General features: G+C 39.6%; 1 protein-coding gene across 15 annotated transcripts in view; it reads left to right on the top strand.

The window, feature by feature from the left end:
* Nucleotides 1–24,988, top strand: part of HIVEP1 (HIVEP zinc finger 1) — a 127,281-nt gene extending 102,293 nt beyond the window's left edge. For 13 of the 15 annotated variants that reach the window (XM_071736436.1, XM_071736435.1, XM_071736437.1 and 10 more), the window contains 5 exons: nt 6,180–6,313; nt 7,662–7,837; nt 9,852–9,956; nt 19,346–19,863; nt 22,853–24,988. In XM_071736436.1, the coding sequence (XP_071592537.1) occupies nt 6,180–6,313; nt 7,662–7,837; nt 9,852–9,956; nt 19,346–19,863; nt 22,853–24,004 (2,085 nt within the window). In that variant the 3' untranslated portion in view covers nt 24,005–24,988. The remainder of the gene's footprint in view (nt 1–6,179; nt 6,314–7,661; nt 7,838–9,851; nt 9,957–19,345; nt 19,864–22,852) is intronic. The other 2 variants (XM_071736444.1, XM_071736439.1) reach the window with 2 other exon arrangements.
* The last annotated feature ends 201 nt before the right edge of the window (nt 24,989–25,189 follow it).

Here is a 25,189-nt window from a genome sequence, read left to right as displayed (position 1 = left end):
GGAAATTAGTTCCTGGATTTAAATCTGTATTTGAAGTGGCAGGAATGTGTTTGGCTATTTTTTAAATGCAAAGGGAAGAAGAAAAATAGTTCTGACATAAATATTTGTTAAACTCTTGTAACTGAGAACAGGTTACTTTAAGATCATAATTGGATATTTTGCCTAAAAGTCAGACAGTGTTTTCTATTATAAAAGAGTGCTCATCCTGAACAGGTGTCCACGGATGCACCACAAAGATATTTTTCACCATCACTGATCATCTAACTATGAGAGGAGCAGTGTACCATTTCCCTTTCTCCCACCTAGGTTAATCAGTGGTGTGAAACGATGACAAAAATAGCAAGGTTTAAAACAAAACATCCCCCTCCGTAAAACACAACAACTTCTTGTTGTCAATGTGTCTCCAAAGATAGCATTAAATCTTGCGCAGTGAAATACCCTCGGGGCAATGTTTGTGACCCACGTAAAACACTACGTCATTCTGGAGTCAGATGTGACAGAGCCAAGTAGTCACTTGTTTTCTTAGCTGTAGCAGTGCTGCACACGTGTGATCAGGATTTCACTTGCTGGGCAGTTTTGTTGTGTACAGGGCCCAAGCTCTGCTGGTTTGCACTGGATTTTGTTTTTATTAGCAACCGAACCGCCACCCTGAATGGGTGAAAGTGGCTCTCTGCCCTTTCTAGTATGGTAAGAAGAAGCCCTGTCTATTTAATGGGTCAAATACTAATTTTATTGTCCCATACAGCAAAGCCCTAAATCTTTCTGAAGAGCACCTTGGTGTACTGCACAGTTTCACACTCTTCCCTCTTTGCTGTGTATGCTGTGTGTTTGATGCCAGACTTCTCTTTGGAGCTAGCAAAAACGGGGCATTAGCTGTGGGTCTCCCTTTCTCCAGAGCCCCTCAGCTGTCCATGACATAGAAGCGTTTTTCTGGGGAGGTTAAAAGCAATCATAATTTGTCCTAATCCTGCAGTATGCCACCAGCTAAATTTTCCAAGCGTTTGGCTGAAAATAGGGATCTGCGGGGCCAGCAGTCACTCTAGAGGAGATGTAGCCCAGCCTTGAGGAAAGATTTCTGTGTATTTCTGTGGGTGTTGGGTCCTAGAGACTGTTGCTGTCAGAAGTCACCCTGGGATGTGTCAGTATTTGCTCCTTGTTTTGCTAAGATACAAAGTCGTCAGTGAGGAAAAAAGCAATAGGATGAGAAACTGTGTAAGAGTAAGAAATCATTTCAGAATTACAGGGGGAGTTGAGAAGATATGCTGGAACCCTTCAGGCCTAAAGAGAGGTTTAACTTTGTTTTCCTGAAATAAGTGGAAGACTGCTGAGATTTATATTGGAGGTCAAAAACTTTATCTGTAAAGTTTCAGGCAGAAAATACATACAGGTTGCTGGCTTTGTGTTAGTACTGTAACTGAACTGAATCATTGCTTCTATAATAGAGTGTGCAGCCTTTGCTGAAACTCATGTTACCTTTTTCAGGCTTCTCCCTCATATGTTTCATGATATGTTGCACTAGTAGTGCTACATTTTAAAAAAATAAAATTCAAAGATTTAGCTTTTCTCACTGTACAAAGTTGAGTGATTCTAAGGCAAGATTCACACCAGTTCTGTCACTGAGTCATGCTTTTTTTATTTTTTAAAGAACAATCTATCAGAAGAAATTCTGTGCTAACAAAGCTGCTGTGTGTGTCTAGAAGAATAAATTTTGTCTACAAACAAATTCTGTTTAGAATATAAATAATGGATAATAGTATTTTGAAAAATATTTTGACAGCAGCCTTTTAAACATTCTAGCAATACTGAAATTCTGTAATAGGCAGCTGTCAGGTACATTTAAAGTGCTTCTACCACAAAGGAACCACAGTTAATAATCTTTCTTCAGTCTTTCTTGCTGACGTTTTGAATGAAGCACATGAGCATGGTAAAATTGAAGAGTTCTTAAGCTCTACTTGCAACTGATTTACAGGTTTTATTCAAAGCTATTATGAGGGAATAGAGTACAGCGAGAAAGCACCAATTAAAGTTTAATCAGCATCTGGGATTGTACAGGCAAGGTATAGGATGGCAGAAATTAAAAATTTCAAAGACCTGATAGGACTTAACAACTCTTGAGTTCTGTTTCAGTGACTCTGGCAGCAGCACTTTCCAGAATGATGATGATGCTGTTACAAGATACCTCTGTATTACCAGTCTCTGGTTAGACCTGGTGATCGAATAGATGATGCCAACTTGGAAACTTCCTCACAGAAACCATGTTTAAAGAAAGCAAAAACTGAAATTCCTCATTCAGTTCTTGCCCAGTAATTCTCTTGCTCTTTTTTCTGGTTCTGAGGATGGACAATGTTGGAGGTCCTTTTGGAAATTAGTATTCCATTGAAAAAAAAACCCAACAACAATGATACAGCCAACAAACAGATTTGAATATCTCAACAAATTGTGATTCATTTCCTTCTTAAAAGCTTGATGGGCTTCCAGGTTCCTTTGGGAACCACAGTTCAGATTGCAGGTCTCTGGGTGTTGCATTTGCTTAAGTGGTTTGCATGTTGTAAACCTGACTTGACAGAGAGCTTTAAGTGCTACTAAATCCAATTTATAAATAATAATAAAAGCACCGCACTGTTATGCCCCTTCCAGGGTGTTTTGGTGTATTCTGCTCCTGGGGCTTTAGCTGCTCATCTTCTCACCCAGATAAGGTGAATTTCTGAACTCTTCTTGGGTTTGCCCCCAAAACTAGGTTGTGTTTATAGAAACCTCATGCAGCTGCATAGCTGCTGCTAATCACAGTCCCCCCCCCCAAAAAAAAAAAAGCAAAAAAAAAAAAGCAGTTCTTTCAACAATAGATGCCACAGGAAATAAAGAGACATGTGAACAAAATGCAAACAATAAGGAACCCTGGGACTGTGTTTGCTCTTCACAATTCGCTGCTCAGAGGCAATAGGTGAAGTTGCCACGTTCCAGTGACTCAGAGAACAAACCACAAAGTGTTATTGTGAAAGAAGCTCCTGGAACGAGTACAGTACGTTAAAATGCAACAGGACATTTACCTGCATGGGGAAGGCACATTTTTTCTCCATGCTCTTTCTGTTTTATTGCTCTGTTTATTATTATTTTTCACCAGTTTTCCTCACCTTAAGTCACTGGTGGTGTAACAGGAGCCCTTTCTCAAGCCCCTGCATTAATCTTGGCTCCCTGAAACGAAGCAATAACGTGTGCAGTATTCCAGGGTGAACATTTTGGAGCAAGGATACGCTGAGGAATGGAAAGTCTCTCCTAACTGGAAAGCTTTCCTTCCTTGGATGATGTGCCGCAACAGTCCAAATCACCACTGGAAAGTAGTTAAATGCAGAAAATTTTTATGTGTAAACTAGTAAAACTTTGGAGATATTAAAAATATTTTCCTCAAGTGGCTATGTGCCAGTGGGGAAAATGTTTAATGAATATTCTAATCTGAAATTTACAACTTTGATGATTCAGGCTGCAAGCATGTTTTTTTTCCAAGGGATGTTGTAAAGTACCAGAAGTATATATTGAACTCTGGTCTCTGGGCAGCCCTAAGAGTAGGGTTTTTTCCAGTTTTATACCAGTAATTGAAGGCAGTGGAGTTAAATTGGAGCAAAACGAGTAAAGTAGAAATGAATCATGGTCCTTGTCTCTGGGAGAAGAGAGAGGAGACTGTGTTAGGAATGGAAGGCATAAGTAATCGTGGAGAGGAACATTTTACAGCGCTGCCACTTTTCTACCCTTTCCACCAGTAGGTGTGGGCTTCTGGGGAATTTTAGGTGAGGAACATTAAATGGTTTCCACCCAAGAAACACATGCGTCTTAGAGACTGGCTGCCCTTTAAAATTTACAGAGGACCCAAGTCATCTTCAGCATCCATTTGGAATTTTTCAGATAAAGACTGCTTTTTTTCATAGTCAGTGAGCATTTCTGTAGATTTCCGTGGCAGAAACTCAGTGTTTCTATTAAAGCATCTCTGTGGTAGCAGCATTTTGCATGTTTAAGACACTGAAACAACAGGTAAAGTAACATATAAACAGTAAATTACAGTACATCACTGGGAGGTAAATAGTAATTTGAACATCTATGTTAGACTGTCTTATGGCTGTACATTAAAAATGTATGTTAAAAAAAAATAAGAGCTTTGGGAAGAATCCAGAGGTATTTGGCCTTGTGTTAGCTTTTTCAGTCTAGGATCTTTTGTGAATATGCATTTAACTATAATGCTGTTTCACCATAGTTGGAATAATACTGTGGGCCAGATCTTTCCTTTCTCTTTTCGTTCTTGAAAATCAAAAATGGAAAGGATACTTAGTATTTAGGATTGAAAGATCACGCACCTAAAGATCGTATTATTCTAGCTGCTGGGAATATTTATGTATTCTGTATTTTTCACTGCTCTTTTCCTGTTAAAGTATAAATGTCACCTGGCTATTCTTTGTTTGCAGTGGGAACAAAAGCAACTCGTATGCCAGGTAGTGTACAGGAGCTACTACAACGTGGCCAAATTGCAATTACTGGAGCAGGCTCCCCTTCTGATAGTTCTCAACCAGAAAGTCTTCTCCTTTCACCTAGTATGAATGCTGTTAAAACATGCAGGGTGAAATTTCTTTCTTCCTACAGAGAGGCAGAATTGTCACGGATGCTTTGGTAGAACTCCTTAGATACTTGAAAAGCCAGCCCAAATCCATCAGAGGGCTGCATGGAGGCATACAGATTGGAGTAGTACTTGCAGCCTTTGCAGATTCCTAGGGCTTTGAATAGGATAGGAAGATGCTCTTCATCTGAGCTGCCTCATTTCTTGTCTGAAGATTTCCTCATCTGCCACATTCCTTATCAGGTGGGAGGTAAAGGCAGTGGCTGAGCATGCACAGAGGACTAGGGGCAAGGACTGAGTGCCAGAATGATGTCACCCTTCAATATATAGAATGACCAGTGTAATTCATCAGTCATTTTAAGTCAGTCAGTGAAGTCATTCTTCTTGCCAAGAATTCACAAGCGTACAGCATTAAATTTTATAATGAGTAGAAAACATAAGGCCAGATTTTTTTTTTCTCACAATTTTATTCACTTATCAATATGAGCAATAGGGTTTGCATGCCAGCTACGTGGGTAGAACAGTTTATAAATACAGCAGTAATAATTACTGGCTAATTGGATCATTCCTTCATTGTTGCCCATGTTATAAATATCCTTGACTTGGAAGGAGTAGATTTTAATTGGCAAATGTTGGGGGAACTCATCCTCATTTTTTTTTAAAAAAAAAAAGTTCCTTAACTAATAATCAGGGGGAAAGAGGGGAAGTATTTTTGTTCTGCTGGACAGCTGACGTGTTTTCTTGTAATTTGATCTGGCAGTGGGAATTAAGTGTGGAGTCCTGATTTAGAAGGGTTCTGGAGCCCCTTTTAGTAACCAAATTTTTTGAAAAATACTAGCAATCAGAAATACTATCTTCCCTTGGTACCCCCCTCTTTCCCACCCTTCTTAGCTGTGCCATGGGAAGGCAGTTCCTGCCAGTGATGAGGTGCTGCTGGACGATGGGTCAATGGGTAGGACCTGGGACCTGCAGACTTGGGACAGAGAACAGTCAGAAAAGCTCTTCCTTCCTCCTGCCCCTGTCCTGCTGTGGTAAATACCAGGCAGCAAGAGCTGGGGATGTGCTAGGAAACATCAGGACTTGAGCAGTGGGGAAACAGCACAGATAACTGGTTGTACACTGAAGTTTCCCCCTTTTCATCCAGTCAGAGGTGGGGGTGCAGCGCTGCAGCTGCAGAGCCCTGTCTGAATGGTCTAGGGCAGAGAAGTGAAGCTGAACACATTCAGGAAGCAATTTGGTTTGATTGTAAGGATCTTTTCTCTGTATAAGGCTATTTGTGAGCTGGAAAATGCCACATTCACCTTTCCAGAAAGAGAAAGAATCATCTACCACTGCAGATTCAAAGCATTCTTGGTTTCCTACAGTGCCATCATCTCCATATAGATTTACCAGTCCACAAGTGCATAAAAGAGAAATAGTTCAGCAAAAGATACTCTTTGTTTCATGTATCTTAGCATTTTTTAAAAATGGTTATTATACATATGGCTTTTATGATGCTTTTATTAATCATAATTTACAGGTTTGAATGCCGGATGGAAGATATTAATTTTAGTGTTATGTGCATCTCGTTTTCTTTCAGAGAGCATTAAATAGAAAAAAAATGGCTGCAACAGAATTCAGCAATAAGGAAAACTCTGAATCGAGCACTGAGCACGATAAAGAAAATTCCTTTGTCAAAACTGAACCAAGAAGAGTTAAAATATTTGATGGAGGGCAAGTATTATGCTTTGTATATTAGATATCAGTGGGAAGATATTTTTTCCTCGATTCTAGACTTTGCAGAGATGTTGCTCTCTGTTTGATTTATTTTAAATAACAGTTCCCATACTGTGGTCTGTGGATGGTGGTTTATGTTTCCAAGAAAAATGGAAAGTCATCAGATGCATGGAGCCATGAGAGTTACGAGGGGGGGTAATGAAATAAAGAACAGTAGGCAGTGGGATTCATTTTTTTTCCAAAGGACAAACATTAATCAGCAGTTAAGGGCAGCTAGATACAACTATAGATGTAAATTCTTTTTCTCTATTTCTCTTACATGATAAATAATACCTACTCTGCAATAAGGTTCTATTATGCAGCTGGAGAGGGTATTGTCCAGGGGCTAAAGAGCAGACTGCGGTACAGTCTCTGTCTGGCAATTTGTTGTGGCATGCAGAGGCTGGAGAACTCCTGCTTTGAAAAGTGCCATGGAAATATTTACAGAGAGCCCTCGTCCATGTACTGTAATTTTAAATCAGTTACCTGATATGAATAACAGTTGCTTTGGCCACAGCACGGTGCCATGTACAACATCTTATAAAACAGATTTTTTTCAGCAGAAAAATGCCAGTGACACTTCTAAAAATCTTGAGCCCAATTGTTGCATATTTTATTATTCTCATAATTGGCAGTGGGCTCTAGGGCTTTCCATTTACTGGTTCCTGGTTTGATTCCAGTCCAGGACAGCAGTTAAGGCATTACCAGCTGCCCAGGTAAAACATTGCTACGTGTCTCTGCTCAGATCCAAACATTGCAGGGACCAGGTCACAAAAAACAAGCACAACCTCTGGCATCCTCGAGCAGAGATAGGAAGGACATGATTGAATCTGAATAAGTTTTTCCATATAGAGACAGTTCCAATACTCTGAGTCCAGAGCACATTGACAGGGAATTTAAAAAACTTTCCATTGTTAGAACGAATGTTCCTTTTCTGCATCCAGCTCAGAGCCTCAAAGATGCTCTTTTGAAGCTTCCTTGTGGTGCCCAAACCTGCTTCCAAGAGCTGACAGTTTTAAAAATCACATTCCTGTGTTGCAAAGAGGGAATCTGAAATCTTTATGCTTAGTATCAAACAATACCTTTATTAAAAGAGCTTTGCCTTCACTCCATGATTGCCTAGTGAAAAATCTAGGTGTGAGTTGAACAAATAAATACAGAAATTGAGCAGAAAAAGAAGAAGATTGTTTTTATCATTCATTTTCATCTATCACATAATTTTAAAAATTCTGAGAGATTACGGTTTCAAACTAGAATAGTTTTCCCATTACAACTAATTGCCTTACTCTTTTGGTACCGTTACCAGGTACAAGTCAAATGAAGACTATGTGTATGTTCGGGGGAGAGGAAGGGGGAAGTATATTTGTGAAGAATGTGGAATACGTTGCAAGAAACCCAGCATGCTGAAGAAGCACATTCGCACACACACAGATGTCCGTCCTTACCACTGCAATTACTGCAACTTCTCCTTCAAAACTAAAGGTAGGAGTACTTTTCAGTGGACGTTTCCCCCCTTTTTTCTTCTTCAAAATGCAATTCTTTTCTTCTCACGTTTGTCTCTTCACAAATTAAAGAATTTGCCTCTCTGTGGCGTTTTATTGTCTAATGCTTCAAATATTTGTAGTTCCTGAGCTCCCTCTTTTCTGTTGTCTTCTGCATGTTTATTCAGATAATCTCATCTTTATGTGAATGAGCTGTGTGGCGAGCCATGGTAGGTATGATACTGGAGTGGAAAAGGAAATCCTTTGAGAGTATGATGAAAGTCAGGTCAAGATGAGTGAACTGGTTAGCTGCTCATCCTAAGTAGGGGTGGGAATGCAAAATTTTAAGTCCATAGTAGTGATCTTTTGGAAGTATAATATTGACTTACATTGTACTCCTATTGTCACTCAACTAATTGCTCTGGGAAAGATAATGGCCTTTATTAAATGACTATATAAAAATGTTCTTTATACCCTTGAAGGACAAGGTTCACTTTCCACTTGACCTTTTAAGACCCAAAGATAGACCATTAAAAGCCTCTTTAAATGCCTCCTAGTTTAAGCAGGCAGTATATTAAACAGTGGTAGATCCAGGATTCAAAGTAAGTGAAACAGACAGGAGAAGTTCACAGCCAAGATACTTTCAGCAAAAAAATTCTAAGCAGTAAAATTTTTCTTGGCTTTGAACATCATTTAGCAGTCATCCCCCCCCCCCCAAGCTGTAACCTCAGAAAGCTTTGTATTTTTAGTGGTTTTGAGACTATTCAGCAGTCGTGTGGAAAACTTCCAAGAAATAATGCAGTGCTGCAGAAAGTGGGATGGATAGTCTTTAAGGGTGTCAAAACCTATCACTGCATCCTGACACTCTGGATCATCATGTTGCCTGTGTGATGAAATGCTGGAGCGTGAACCCAATAATTTCTGGTGATGGTTTTAGCAGAGTGGGAATGCTGGCCAAGTTCAAGTAATTAAGTTCTGCCCATTTGAAATTCTCCTTTGTTTAAGTTGTAGCAGATACTTGTCTTTGCTTCCTCTGCTGCAGTTGCTATTCCTGGCCATTGCCATTACTGCTGGCAGAGTCAGTCATGCAGTTGGGTGCTTGATGTTTGGAAAACCACCCTTCGTGAGAGGACAGTGTACCCGGTAGCTTCATGCTGTATGGAAAGCTGAGAAATTTTCTGTCTGCAGCCATGCAGCTTGATAACAATTATTTCAAAATTTGGGGTGAATTACTACCTTCATTTCAAAGCAGGAATAAAGTACTCCATAACCAGAGTCACCATTTCACCCACTGGAATTTATCCCATTGAAATACCTCAAATGAACTGTTTCTGAGAGACAATAGAAAGCTTAAGTATAAAATGAGCAGTTACTTGTAATAATACACATTTCACAATTACATTAATTTACAGATCTATAATCTACTTTTAAACCTTTTCTTGATTGCATTTGACATTTTTCTTTTGAAAGGTGAACAGGAAAGCATCCTGTGGGGCCTCTCAATAGTTAATGCATTCACATTTGAGATTCAGATCAAATACGTTCAAACTCTGATTTTTAATAAAATTATTCTGTTTGTTTAGGTTGGGAGTGAAAATTAGTACACTAAAAATAAATCTATCCAATAGTAAAAGAGCTGCTAGATATGAACTTGAGTTTTACAAGGTAGTTTTCTGTCAACATGACTCTAAAGACTGAATCAGCCCTTTTTACACTTTGCCATAAAAAATGCAGGATCTTTTAAGCCAATGCAAAATACATCATCATCTAGGATTTACATCCTATTCTATTTTATCTCTATGAAGATCTTCATGAAATGTAGCCAGAGAGCTAGTAACAGTCAGGATGGTAAATCTGCCACAGCCCTTGACAGCTTGCACTGGGGAGCAAGGCTCTGTCAAGTGAGAAGTCAAATTATACAAATGGCTATAAATGTAGCTGAGTAAGATAAAAACATGTTGAGTGTATATTTGTATAGTAACTGAACAGATTTTTTTTTTTCCTTTTTCCTTAAGGAAATTTAACAAAGCATATGAAGTCAAAGGCACATAGTAAGAAATGCATGGATTTGGGAGTCTCAGTAGGCTTAATAGATGACCAGGATGGAGAAGAAGAATTTGGTAAGACATTCAAATCTTCTTTCTTTACTTAATTTTTGCATTTATTTTGTCAACCTTGTTTCTTACCTGTTTTCTTCCAAAGCCTTTAAATTCCTGTACAGAGGAGATAAAAACCTTGAAAACTCGTCCAGGGGAGTAAGAAATACTGGAAAAAACCTAAACCAAAAGAAATATGCTTAAGATGAAATACTGCTGAATTCCTCACGAAGTGTTAAGGTTTACTAGTTTCACAGATAAACATTGTAAGATTGAAAATACCAGAAAAATAGCTTTTTGCCTAGGAAAATTGTAGCCAAATGTAGTGTTTCTTTGAAAATAGGTGTGCATGAAGTTGTCAAAGTTTTGAGATTAACATTTCATAAAAATTATATCACTAATTTGCTACCCAAGTCACAAATATGTTGTTGAGAGGTTTGCAAGAAGGTTAATCATCTTCCAGTGTAGAGTTCTATCCTCCTTCACAAATAATTGAGCACAGATCAGCAGATAGAGATTATTTAGCAATCGTGAGGATTATTCATCTTGATTTGTTCTGCTGCCTCCTTAGTGATGAGTGTTACCAAAACAAATGTATTTGCTAATAATTGGCATTTTGCACTTCCCACATCTGGAGATGACTCCACTGAAGAGGAGATGAGGTTGAGGACAGTCGAGGAGGGCCAGACTGGGTTCATGTGTGTTTTGCTCAGCATGGTAAGAAAGATGTGGCTGCACCAGATGCAGTGAGATGGAGAAACAGGATTGTGTGCTGGGACTGTTCTGGAGCTTGGCACGTCTCGGTGCAGTTGTGGCGTTTTCTCCTTCCTCATGTTTCTCAGCAGGGAGATGAATCCTGTTGCCTTGCCCTGTATTTTTTCTTCATCCAGCAGTATAGTTTATTAGATTGCGGATGGGGCTTTGAGAAAAGAAAGCGGTGGGGATCTTTATTTAAACAGTAAAGGGCAAGAAAGATGAATGCACTTGCTCCCATAATGACAGCCACTAGAAGAATAAGCGAATCGGCTTGAATCTAATTCTAAATAATGTTGGGAATATGACTCAGCTGGTATTATTCAGTAGTGCTCTAGGTACATAGAAACCTGCATTTTCCCTTTTTTGGCATTCTCTGATATAGTCCTTTGTGTCCTCCTTTGAAAGTAAGGTGTCTAACCAGTAACACAGAAGATAAGCAGCAATAGAAATTACTGTCCTTTTCTTACAGAGGAACAGTTTTCATTAACATTTTCAGCCTCCACATGACAGAAGAGTACTCACAACTTTCTAATGCAGTGTTCTGTAGCTTTTGACATTTTACTTAGTTTTATAAACTACAGCTAAATAGGTATTTCCATTTACTAGGAACTGAAAACATTTTATTGATTGATAAATTGATACTCGAAATCACATACATTAAAAACTGCATTTGTGGTTTTAATGTAAAGGGAAATGTTTCAAATGTTAACAGAATTATCAGTAGCACCCAGTACAAGTAAGCCATTTCAAACATCTGTTGAAAGATAGCTTTTTTTTTTAGCTCTAAGACTGAGAGATACTCTCTCTTTTTACATATCATGTATAGGCATGTGTAACCATTGGATAAATGTAATATGTATTCACAGAAATACATTCTTTGTTTCAGCACAGTAATTACTTGACAGAATAAGTGTTCTAATGTGGAAAAAAGATCACAACCAACATTCAACAGTATTTGCCACATAATCCGTGAAATTATTTGAGAAATTAAATTTTAAGACTGCACTGTGTATTTGTTTTGTTTTTTTCAAAATAGAGCAAGTAGCACTTCTTCCGTTTCCTAAGGACCCCAAAATAGAAAGCAGTGTGGTGATAAAATCTGTATCTCTCTTAAAGATCTGGCTTAGGGTACCCATATCAAAACCAGCTTTGCATCACAAAGCTCAGGATAAAAGTCCCATCCCAGGAGCAGGGTAATTAAGCTGGTGATAAGCCCAGCGTGTACTGCAGCCAAACCAGTCCAGCCTCTCCAGGTGCTGCATAGCACAGTGCATGTACAATTATCCATGTGAATTCAGTGAGTAACTGTACACTTAAAAGATGTGATTTCATCTGGGTGATCCTGCTTTAGGGGGATAGTTGGACTGGATGATCTCTAGAGGTCCCTTCTAACTCTGTCAGTTCTGTGATCTCTCAGCTCACCCAGCCACATTTGAAGGTATTTCTCATTATAATTCAGAAACTTGCTTGTTGGCCCATTTTAAAGGCAAAGAATCAGCAAGAGAAGAAAAGCTTGAAGCATTTGCATACTTTAGCATGCCCTTTCAAATGTAGGTAATTCAGTTGCCCTTTCTAAAATCCTGTACATGCTAATTTTTTTATATTTGAATGTGATTGAAAATACATATTTTTTAAGGTGTCTAGGCAGTCTCAGTTAGCAAGTGTCTTCAACCAGCTTTCAGGCTACTCTTTTCCAAAAGCAGTGCAGCAGAGGTTGTGCTGGGGACAGCACCCCTGGGGCCATGGCCAGGCTCTAGGGACAGACAGTTTGTCACCCACAAAGGGCAACATGATGGTCCTTGGTTATTGAGCTAAATTCACAGAGATGAGCCATGGCATTATGTCTTCACCCCTTCTACCCCTCCTCCCTCTGGCATGTGGTGGGAGTGGGTTTGTGTCGGGTATCCTCTTGGTGCTTTAAAAATGATACTGCCTTAGAAGTTCTGTCTCTCTTGGATCCAGTAGTCCACCCCTGTCTCATCTGTTTTCTCAATCAGAAGACAGTGTGAGATGCTGTGAAGGAAGGTGCAGAAAATCTAATAAGAAATAATTAGGGCCCCAGAAAAAAAAAAAAAATTACTCTTCCTGTGGGCTGTACAAGGTTGGCCTGCGTCCTGACTGATAAAATGTCTGTCTGTCTCCATCTCCTTTGCTATTTGAACATTTGGAATACTGATTAATTTTTTATGGCAATAAAAATATATGTACACCTTTGCTTGAAATAACTAAGCTGTATGTCTTTCATCAGACTTTGAATTAAAGAATTGGCCAGAAATGTAAGAAAACCACCAACTTTTTATTTACTGAAGATCTTGTTGGTTCTATTTTTATGTATTTTTCAGAGCACGGGCAATCACAATTCTTTGAAATTTTTTTTTTTTTAAATTTCATAGGACAAGTCAGCTCTGAACTGATAGCAGTACAGATTAATAGTACATGCAGGTTGAATAAGTAGTTCAAACCACACAATCTTCATGTGAGGCACAAGCACACACACAGTCTTGTTTTTTTCAGTAATCTGAGAAGCTGAAATTTTGTTGTGCTGTAGCATCTAGGGAAAAAGAGAAAGATGCTCTCTAGCTGTCTGAGACTATATATGATGAGAGCTTTTAACATAGCATTCTTTGTATTTGGACTTGTCATCATTTGGGTATTAGTAAATACTTTCTGGGTTGGCTTTTTGCATTCAAAACCATTCCCTCATCCATTTATCTTTCATCTTCTGCTCTGTGGAATGTTCTTGTCACCAAAATACAGGGTTACAATGTGAGGAATGTTAATATCTGAATTAAATTGTCAGACGAGGTGAACTGTTTAGTGTGACAGACTGCAACTGAGGATAACCTCTTCAGTCATGTTGACCCAATATTTTGCTCTGCAGTCTTAACAACAACAGTAATTTGGTTTAAAACAGTTAGAAACTTTAAACCTGTAATATTTCATAGGTAAGCTAATGTGTGAACAGTATGGTACTCTTGAGTAAACTTGCACAAAAAAGTTATTTAATAATGAAATCAGTAGATGGGCAGAACATATTTAAATGGTCTCTGTGGAGAAATTTTATCACAAAATATTAATTACTTTACCTGTGGAAAGACCTACTTTAAGTTTCAGATATGTATTTGTATATATACACACATATTTACACACATTAAAAAACATTTTGATTTTCTGAAATATTAAATAAATGCTTCTAAAGATACAATGGTTTAAGATAATTAGCTACATATTACTTACAGTAGATGTTAAGTGAGTTTCCATCTCTCTTCACTAGCTTAATTGTGTCTCAGACTGTTTTCTCTGCATCTACGTTTAAGGAAGGAAAATAAATGAAAATCCTTACAATAATATCATCCTTCTGCAAATAGAATGGAACACTCATTCTGTACAATTTACAGGATTTTTTTGGTTTGGTTTGGTTTTTTGTTTTGTTTTGTTTTGTTTTGTTTTAATAATATCACTATGGATATTAAAAGTGCTCTACTAGATTTACATTAAGTGTGCTGGAGGCCTTCACCTCCAGCCTGGTAGCAGAGCAGCTAATGCTACATTTACAACCTACAGATTACCCAGGATTGCTGAGGTGAATAATTTCTTTAAAGAAAGAGAGGTTAGTGTTACTTCTTTGGTTAGTTTTATTTTGTTACTTTCTGTACTCTTAGGAATGAAAGTCGAAAGCCCACAGATTTTTTTTTTTTTCTCATTTCTGAGGAGCCCTGGCTATTACGAGTCTGAATTTAACCCAGTAGATGTCACTGTGAGTCCTGTTTGATGATGGTGAGCAGTGGACAGTAGCTGAAACAAGGCTGAAATCACTCAAGTAAAGCCTGTGAACACACAAGGAAAGGCAGGGAAGGAGACAGCAAGTTTGGGTATTGATGCTAGTGTTGTTTCACAGTATAATGTTTATCCTTTTTAAAACTGGTTTGAGTTGTGGTTGTGGAACAAGACTAAAACAACAGGTAAAAGGCAAGTCTAAGCTTGCAATTGATTAGAAATACAGAGAGTGCATTGATGACTTCATAACTTTCATGTTTATAACAATATGACAACATGCAAAAAATATTTCTGCCTTTATTGCCACAATATAAATTTTTTTCTTAAGTTTGGTAGAGAACATGTAGCGTAGAACAGGTGTTTTATTATTAAATGCTCTCATGTAGATGCTAATCCATAACTGCAGATACTATCACAACTTGGGGTGGTAGATGCTGCTTTGTGCTTTGAATTACTCAGGTCCTAAAAGCCCATAAATTTAAATGGGAATTAAGTGAACAGACCAACAGATACTTAGTAAGATAACTTTAATCTGTGTAAGTAGAGCTAATGGTGATACCCATTTTTATCTGCATACCTGTCCACTTACTTACGAACATGTAAAACTTCAGCAGTCTGGACTTATATTTTCAGGTCTTTCTGGTCTTCCTGACAATAAAAGAATGAAAGTGAACATTTTGCTCTTTATGTGGAAATCTAAGTGTCATATGATTCAGTTATAAGCAAATATGATGAAGTTATAAGCTGTTGAACTTGATCACTGGATGTGGTGCAGAAATTGTTAAGTCTGTAGCAGAGCCTGATAAATGAGGTCACATGATGGACTACTTGGTGATAATCATAGAATCATAGAATAATTTGGTTGCAAGGGACCTCTAAAGGTCATCTAGTCCAACCCACAATCATATCACAATTAAAAGCTGTAACTTGACATTCTGAAGAACCTTTTTTCTGATACTTCGCAGCATGACAAGAATTAGATAACCATTGTTAAAATCATGTACAGTGAGGATTCCTGTAGAAAAAAAAGAAAACCAAAACCCACCACCTTTTAAAATAAAGAATTTAGAGTACGTAGACTTGTTCTGGTTATTTGCTAATTCATAGCATCACAACTGAACTTACCAGCCCCAGGTGTTTCACTACTGGACATATCAGGATGTGAAGAAGCCCAGCTAATGCTATTATGCTGAAGAACTTGATGCTTTTCCTTTCTGTGCTTCAGGCTAAAATGTCAGTGTAACAGAGTGTTGGCCAACAAGCTCATCAACACCTCCAACAAGGTAGAGCTGATTAACTAACTGAGGACTGGCAAAAAATAAAAGAAGTACTAAGATTATTTTTGCCTATGTTTTGTGTACACTAAGTTAATACATAGGATTTAAACCTTAATTATATTAAATGTATCTGGCATGCAAGCAAAATTCCCAATCAAAAGTTGTGTCTGTGCTTCTATTATACCTTTATTTCCAGCTGTTCCTAATTTTTGCAGAGTTCATATCTGTAGCCAAAAGTTCCATGTTCTCTTGTGAAGTCCAGGATGAAGAAGGGTCTTGTTAAGGGTTTAAAAAAATTTTTTGCAACAATTGTCAGAGGATGAGAGATATTCCCTGCTTTTCCAAAAACATTCTACCAAAAATTAAGGCAGTCTTCAGCAATCTCTGTTAAAGTGAGAGTTACAAATTGGAAAGAGAAGTAGCTTTCATAAAGCAGAACACCCTTCACTTAATATTGTGAAACTGTTTTTTTTTTCCTGTGTTCTTTTTTTTTTTTAAATCTGTGAACTTTCATGCCAAAAGTCATTTCCCCATATCCTAGTGGCCTTTAAATTTATGACACATCCTTCATTCTAAAATATCCCACACAGGAGTTACAACTTCATACCAAGTTAGACACAGAAGTCTTTTTTTTTCCCTTTGGAAATTGAGTCAGTTCTAGTTATATATATCAGCTACATACGCATATGGTTATAATTGAGCACAGTTTAAGATAGGAAGCGAAGAATTATTTTTTCCCCAATTAAAGCTGCAAGGGAACTTTAGTAGGCAGAGTACCATTACTAAAATGGATCAGGGCCAATACTACTTGGTTAAGAAGGCAGTGCTTAGAAAGGAGTCTTTCACCACAAGGAGTGGGCACAGCCTCAACTTGATGCCTCATTTGTAGACAACCCGTAACCTGCCTGGGTCTTTCTTCCATTGCTTAAAACTGCAGCATCAGATCCTCTCATAGCTCTGCTGGTTTGCAGTGATGGTTAAGGGGACCATTCCTTATGGAAGCTTGGGCACCTCTTGTTTTTTGGTGAACATACATGCCTGCAGGTATAAACACCAGAGCAGAGTATTTCTTTGTGCACTGCCAAAGCCTGCAAGTTGGGAGTGGGCTGGTTGGTTTTTTTGGTTTTTTTTTATCATCAGATGTTTCAAAGTGGTGTGGGAGTAAGGGAACTACATTCATTGCTGTCACCTCACCTACACTGCAGGCACTGGCTCCAGGTAACCACACTTAAATAGAAGCTGGCAAACTCACAAAGGGTGGAGGTAAACAGAGAAACACAGTACAGGGAGATGATACCCCACCGAGTTCTGCAGTAAGGAATCCTTACAGTAAGGAATCCACACTGTTCCCCTTTCCCTTTCCATGATTTTATTCTAGAAAGCCAAGACGTATGCAGTAAATTTCTACGTAAGCAGCGTTTGCTATTAAAACCTGTAGCATTTTTAAATGTTGATTTGAAAAAAAATGATGGTTTCTTATTATGAATTGGGGCAGTGTTTGTGCATATGCTTTCCTTGCTTTACAAGTGTGACAAGTCAGTCTAATCACTTCAGGTAGTTTCTCTTGCTAGTGGTGACGGTGATGTGTGATTGACATCAACTTTCATAGAAAGCATGATTCATGTGGAGAAAAAAAAAAAAAAAAGCAGTAGGGTTTCACAGAGAATAGTTATGTGATGTTGTTAAACACTAAAAGTCTGGACTGAAACCCAGGATTTTACAATGCATTATTTAAAGAGGTGCAAGAAATGCACGGGTCACCCTAGAGTTGTAACATATGGAGATGTCTTTGCGATCTGTTAGAGAGCCACGAGGGAAGCTATTTCCATTCAGAAATCAAACATATGTAGAGATTCTAACATTTTAGATTTGTTTGCTTTGCAAATCAGGGATGAAGAAACACTGTGTGAAGCAGAGAAATGGCAAAGTATATATATATATATTAAAAAAAAGTTTATAATTCCATGTGGTTTTGTTAACGATATTTTTAATAATCCTACTCGCAGTATTTTTGGAATGGACCTTACTGAATTATTTTTTCCACTAAAATGTATTTTCTTTTTTGAACAGCTCTGTCTGTAGATGACAATTGTAAATATTTTAAATTCTAAAAAAAAATGTTGTAGCATCATTCCAATGACCTGGAGGATTTGGGATGTCTCTAATAGCGTTTCATTTTCATGCCTGCTGTCATAAATGTAGAAGATCTATAGTTTCCATATTTAGTTAATGTACAAATTACTGTGTAGGCTAAGAGGGCTAAAGTCATTACAGAGGAATTTTTTCAAAGAAGCTGTTAGTCTTGTTCCTAATTGCACTGCTCATTTGAAGCCATAAAGGCTTAAAATGGTGGGTAACTTATTGAAAGGTAGCTGAATTAAAATCCATTTATTCTACATGGAGCTCAAGGTGCTTATTTTGGTTTTGTTAATGTAGCAGCCTAAAGAATTGACAGTACAGCCTAATAATTTTAAGGGTCTGACTTTTCTCAGGGTCACTTACTTCAGTGGTTAGTTGCTGCGAAGGCTTTCTTAGAACAGGATCTCTGAGATTTAAGCTAACAGGCCATTATCAGTTTTGCAGAACCAAATGATTTTTGTGCTGGTTTTTTTATGGTTTTTTGGGGTTTGTTTGGGCTGGGTTGGGTTTTTTTGTTGTTTTTTTGGTTTTGTTTTTGAGAGCTTAAACCTTTAATTCAATATAAAATATTAGTGCATCCAAAGCATTTTGTCTTTTATAAAATATGATCCCAGACAGTCTGGCTTAGAATCAGGTTCAGCAGATGGAATTTTCTATCTCTTTACTAAAGATTATTCTTTCTTTCCAAGTTACAATATAAAAGAAGGTGTAAAGCTGCAGTAGAGCTGTATTTTGCATAGAAATTTACCACTAGACAGCAGTTTGGCTTTAAGACTTGAAGTCAGGAGGACTTCTTCATGTGAGCCAAGTTTCATGCCTAGGTGAATTTTGATAGGATTAGGGTTTTCTTGCCTGCTGGACATCTCAGGTGATTTGTTAATAAACCTTCCCAAACATCAGCAAAGTGATGAATTCTGATAAGGTCTAATTTTGATCTCTTTTGCCTGTTAATGAGACAGATTCCTAACAGCCTACAGTCTTTCTGTTTGCATCCTTCAAAAACCTTTGCTGCAGTGATTCATATTAGGTACAAGGACACCCACTTATGAGTCAGACAGAACCAGCTAGAGAATATCCCACCACTGAGGCTGGCAGACCAGCTTCGTATGTCATCATGGGGAACTTAATGAACCAGGAATCTGCTCACTTCCCCCCAAGCAAAAGAGTGAAGGGTGACTTTGAACAAATGGTTATAAATGTCTGAAAAGGAAAACAGACTAATCTTGAAAGTAAAAACCAGCACGAAAGCAGAAGATGAAAGATTATGCAGCTTTATAATTAAATATGTACCTTAGAAAATAAAACCAAAATTTTAAATCTTCCCTCTTCCTTTGATGCCATGGGATCTGACTGAAAAAAATCACATGCCCTGTGGTTTTTTGTGTTCCTAATTGTTCCTGCACATCTCCTTCCCACTCAGCCTGGTACCTTCGTTGTCTTACCTTTCAATTCCCACTTTTGCAGGTGAGAAGCAAAGGTTTGGCTATGACCGGTCAGGATATGACGTGGAGGAGTCTGATGGTGCGGATGAAGATGAAAATGACAATGAAGATGATGATGAAGACAGCCAGGCTGAGTCAGTCCTATCCACAACCCCCTCGGTGACAGCCAGCCCCCAGCATCACCCCTCTCGACACAGCCTGCAGGACACAGCCAGCACTGATGAAGACATCAGACTTCCAGACTGTTTCCCTGGGGTTCACACGGACTCTATGGATGGTCTGCCAAAAGCACTGCTGACAAAGATGACTGTCCTGAGCACGGTGCAGTCTGTTAGCAGGACCTCCAGGTCACCAGCAGAATTCACCCGTCAGGAAGCACATGAGGATAAAGCTCAGGAGAGAGGAGCAGGTCCCCAGGGTGCTCCTGCAGCGTTGGTGGACGCCGCTCCTGCATCTCCAGGTCGCCAGATGTCTGTGGATTACCCTGATCCAGAAGCAGCCTTGGACCACTCCTTCATATCAACTGCAGCTCTTGCAAAGGTAGGAGTGTCTGACTCCACGGGAGAGAGCAGGACTTTAAATCCTGCTTTTAGAAATCTTTCCAAGATCAAAAATATTTGCCCTGCCCTTCATTGTTAGAGTTGTTGTCTGATGAATCTTTAAGAGAGCTGAAAGTAATTGAAGCATGGATGCATGGGACTCCAGAAACAATGGTGTAGGAGCAAATTCTCAATTTTGGTTGTATTATCCCTGAAAGGATATATGGTTGTTTCAGCTGAAGTTTGGAGCTGGTAGATTGTATTTCAAATAAGAAGGGATATAACAGATCTGTAAAATGAACATATGGTGGCAGTTACGGAGTTTTCAGAGGAAAATGGTAGGATTCAGAAGTCATTTCACTTTGAAATATGATGATAGAATCCATGGTAATTCCCAAGGGAAATAATTCTAGTCCCAAACAGTTTTGCCTTATTGCTGTAAAAAAATGAGGCAATTGCTTATCTCTCCTTCAAATATGCTTAGTAGTAGAATTAGAAAGAGCACCAGATGTTCAAGGAAACCAGATGATTGCCCTTGCACAATAAGAAAACAAGAGATGAGCACAGAACTGAGAACCTGAGTTCCCAGTCTTCCCAGTTTTTCTTAAAGCCGAAAAAACATTTTAACCAGAAAAGGATCAATATTGTCCATGCCCCTTTAGACACACATGCTTTACAGAGCATGCAGAAAGAGAAGGTCAGTCTGTGTGCAAAGTTGCAGGAGCATTCAGTAATTTTGGTGACTGTTTTCTTTAAAACTCCACTGAGGAAGTCACAGGGGGGAACTAGCAGGTGTTACACATTTTACCATTCAGCAATATATTAATAGATTAAAATGGGAACAATTCACATACATGACCTTAAGAGCATCTCTGGAAAGTTTTCAATTCTTACTGGAGACCATGGAGGCATTAGAGCTTTCCAGAATAATGATCACAAAAATGTGATGCAAAATGTGGTTTAAATAATGATGTCATTACTGCCTTCTCTGTGATTAATGGAACATTTGCAAATAGTATACGAATGCAGTTACAGAAAAATAAACAGCAGGAAATTTTGAAAAGAATAAAAAGTAAGTAAAAATGTCATTCTAGCTTAAGTACTTTTTGCCTTGTTTTATCTTTGATCTCTGCTACTTGAATAATTTTTTACCAATTTTAAGAGAGTGAACTGCTGACAAGGAGGAAAAGTAAAAAATATGGCTGCAATTCCTTCTTTGACTTAGATTCATTCCTGCTTGTAAGAACTGAGTATATGTGGCAAGTGTAAACTGGAACAATTTTGCAGAATGACAGATAATAAAATGTAGTGGTCTTTCGTCATGGTATATACCTGCCACAAAATGGGCTTGATCTTAATATTCGGATTTTGCATTTCAGTTGTCACCAGTAGATACCAGAAGGACATTTGACTTGAGTTTGTTCCCTCATCAAATTAGTGTGTGCAAAGTTGCAGGAGCATTCAGTGATTTTGGTGACTGTTTTCTTTAAAACTCCACTGAGGAAGTCACAGAGGGGAACTAGCAGGTGTTACACATTTTACCATTCAGCAATATATTAATAGATTAAGATGGGAACAATTCACATACATGACCTTAAGAGCATAAAAACACTCCTAAAATTACTGAAACCTCAAGAAAATACACACACGGTTAAAAATGTTAAAGGTCTTAATTAATGTATTAATTCTTAATAACTGCCTACACTGAATTATTTTTTTTAAAGGCATGTAAGTAATACAAGGCAGTAATTCCTTCCCAGACTACTTCATCCTTTTCCAGACCAAAAGAAGAGGCAGCTGTGTGTTTAATGGTTAATCTACAGTCTGTCCTTATTGTGAATGGTTCTTGAACTTGATACAAGGGTTTGAGACAACTCAGGAAGGCTGTTGTATGTTCCTCCGAAAGCATCCGTACCAGTTTATCAGGATTTCTTCTGAGGTTTCGGACAGGACATAATTCTGAGAAAGATGTTGGCTTTCTTCTCACACTCATCTTCCCATTTAGACTGGTTGGCATTGCATGTCAGTAAATCGTGTTTTCCTTTAACCAATACATTTCCTACCAGCAGTTTCCAAAAGCATTTCTGTTAGTGGCTTTGGGTTTTGTCATCTCTAGAGATTTCTTTAGAGTTTGGTAAAAGCCACAGAACTACAGTTTAGGACTATATAAACTAAACAAGGTTGCACCACTCTTTATGTGTAATGAATACACCTACAATGAAAAGATACTGCGAGATTGCAGTTGTAATTTAAGACTTTTCCTTTTAGGCATTTTCAGGAAAGGAGCTGCCAGGCCAGGTTGGCAACACAAGCTATATGAGAAGTGAGTTTATAAATCTGATTATTGGTCCAGGTTTGAGGACCAAATTACAGTGAGCTGAGGCAGCAGTGGGATGTGGGTTCCACGTCTCACTCCAGTGTCTGCCCATCACCTCCATCTCTGCAGGCATTGTAATTGTCACCCATCTCTTGACACTGCTTATCACCCATCTTCCAGGTTTACAAGCACCTATAGGCAGATGTGCCATGATGCTGCTTCTGCCTGCCGGAGGCTGTGCTGTCTCTAGGAGAAGAACCCGAGGCATCAAAAATGTCAGCTTATGCTTGTTTAACCTTCCTGCCTGAGGTGATTTCCACAGAGAGCAGTTCTCCAAAGCCTTCTCACTCCTTAAAATACATGTACAAAGGATATTCAACAGTGTTTTCAAGTACTAGTGTTCAAGAGAAATTAGCCAGGGTAATTAGGAGAGGAAAATTCAGCTAGCGGGCAAGGAAGGTGTTGAAAAAAAGAGGGGAAGGAAATCAGTTCGTGCTGGGCAGTATATACTGTGGACCAGTATACTGGTATACGGTATATATACAGTATATATATGTTGTTGGTTTTTTCTTAAAAGGGAGTGTGGGAAGCACTCCAAGCCACCTTGCATTTTCATTTCACTTGAGAACAGTGGCGGTCACCGCATTCACACTCCTGCTTTGTTCTCTCCTAGAGCGCGCCCTCCGTCAGCTCTCCCTCCTCGCCGGCGGACCGCAGCATGCAGGTGACGGTGCCATCTCCCTACCCCGAAATCCCAGAGGAGAAGCTGTCCGGGAGCCCCCGGCACGCCGCCGAGCTGAGGGCTCCCCAGACTCACCTCTTCAGCCACCTCCCCCTGCACTCGCAGCGCCAAGCCAAGGCTGCCTACGGCACGGTGCCGGTCGGGGGGATTCAGGTGGTCCCTGCTGGGCTGGCCACCTACTCCACCTTCGTTCCCATCCAGGCAGGGCCGGTGCAGCTGACTATCCCCGCTGTTAGCGTGATTCACAGAACTACCAGCGCCCTCGGCGAGACGGGCGGTGCGCCCACCGGCGCCGCGAATCCCGTGGGAGTCGCCGAGGTGAACAGCGTCGTGCCCTGCATTCCCATCGGCCAGGTGAGCGTGCCGGGCATCCAGGGGCTTGGCACGTCCAGCCTGCAGCCTCTGCCACCGTTGGGCATGGAGACCGTCAACATCTTGGGCCTGGCAAACACCAACATCGCCCCGCAGATCCGCCCGTCAGGAATTACCCTGAACGCCGTGGGTCTCCAGGTTTTGGCGGCTGGCACAGCCCCGACGGGCAACCCCAGCCCCCAGGCCCACATTCCTGGCCTGCAGATACTGAACATCGCCCTGCCGACCCTCATCCCCTCCGTCAGCCCCGTTGGCGCCGAGGGGCAAGGAGCCTCCGAGGCTTTGCCCGCCTCAGGCAGCAAAGCCTGTGAGGCCCAGCCAGAGCCAGCTCCCCTTGGCTTCCCCACGGCCGAGGCCGGCAAGGCCGCTTCTCCTCAGGTGGTGGCCGGCGGCCCGCGGTACGGCGGGAAGAGCCATCCCGAGCCCGCCCCACTGACCGACGGCCCAGGGAAAGCGGATCCCGAAAAGACTGACCTCGCGAACCCCGCCAAGCCAAAGCGTGACGTCCCTTCCCTGCAGGCCAAGAGGGGTGTTCCGGCAGAGCCCCGCTCCAAGGTGAATCCCGACACGTTGTCCAAGTCCCCGCTCCACCAAACTGTCTCCCCGGACAGACAGGTACACAGGACAGCCGCCCTGCCCCGGCGGCAAAACACGGTGCAGTTTAGCGATGGCAGCAGCGACGATGAGGATAGACTTGTAATAGCAACCTAGGTTTTGTTTTCCATTGTTTTTATTTTGGTTTGTTTTTTTGTTTTTTTTAATATAACACTTACAGGTTTCTTTGCAAACCTTCCTTTCCTTAAAGCACATTTTTCTGACACAAACCCATTACTAATCTTTGTGCAATCATGAACTCTTGACCAATAATTGTTGTTTCTTGTCAGCTCCAGCCATTTTTGTACATGTTGTATAGACGATTGTGCCTTTTTGGAGTTTTATGTTTAGAAACCTGTACAGATTGTTGAATATATATATATAAAATATATATATATAAAATGTATATTAAAACCAGGTAGTTGCTTGTGTTTAGTAAGTAAACATCCTATGTCAGATAAATAAAGGATTAAGTTATATGTTGCACTGTTAAATGTAAATTTTTATGGCTGTGGGACAAAGTTTCTGTGTACAGATCTAGTATGTAAAACTCCATATTTATTGTATCCATATTAGTCTTGGAAAAGGGTCTGTCCATCTTTCTTGTGTAAGACGGTAGCTTTACACTTAAAAGAGAAATACAGTATCTGTGTTATGAAATATTACAGTAAAATTTTGTTTACTGACTTTACCATTGCTTATGTTGTGCCTTCTTGATGCAGCCCCGGTAGCTGGAGAGACGCTTGACTCGTTCCTTTTAGTACCCTTCCAGCTGCGTTCAGCTTGAAAGGATCCAGTGGTGGTCTATGCCCCCATGGTTTCATCTGCCACAAGAAGAGAGTTGCTCTTCAGGCTCACTTGGAGCAAAATCTTCCATTTCAAAACATCCACTGATGGCAAAGTGGGGAGGGAGTCCTTCAGCTTTTTGTAGAGCGAGCATCCATCGGCCTTGTGTTTTAACACTTCCTAACTAATATTTGAAGACTTCCTTGAGGGAAAGTAGCAAAAAGGTCAAGATGAAATATTTTTTTATTTGTAATCTTGGAACTATAAAATCACTTTTTATTGACATTAAAATGTTGTTACGCAAGAAAGGAATAATTCTTTGTGTGTTCTTAATTGCGAAATCTGTCATACAGTTGGTGAAAATGCCACTGCTGTAAAGAGGATTTGGCATTACCAGTTACCATTGACTTCTTATGGGACTGCATTTCTGGTGATCTTAATTTACAGGCAGACAAAGGCATTTTCTTCCTAAATATGGCTTTGTCTTATTCACACAGGGGAAAAAAAGGGAGTAGA

This window comes from Heliangelus exortis, chromosome 2 (genome assembly GCF_036169615.1).
Source record: "Heliangelus exortis chromosome 2, bHelExo1.hap1, whole genome shotgun sequence".
NCBI classification, from domain to species: Eukaryota; Metazoa; Chordata; class Aves; order Apodiformes; family Trochilidae; genus Heliangelus; species Heliangelus exortis.
This window is presented reverse-complemented; position numbering and strand designations above follow the sequence as displayed.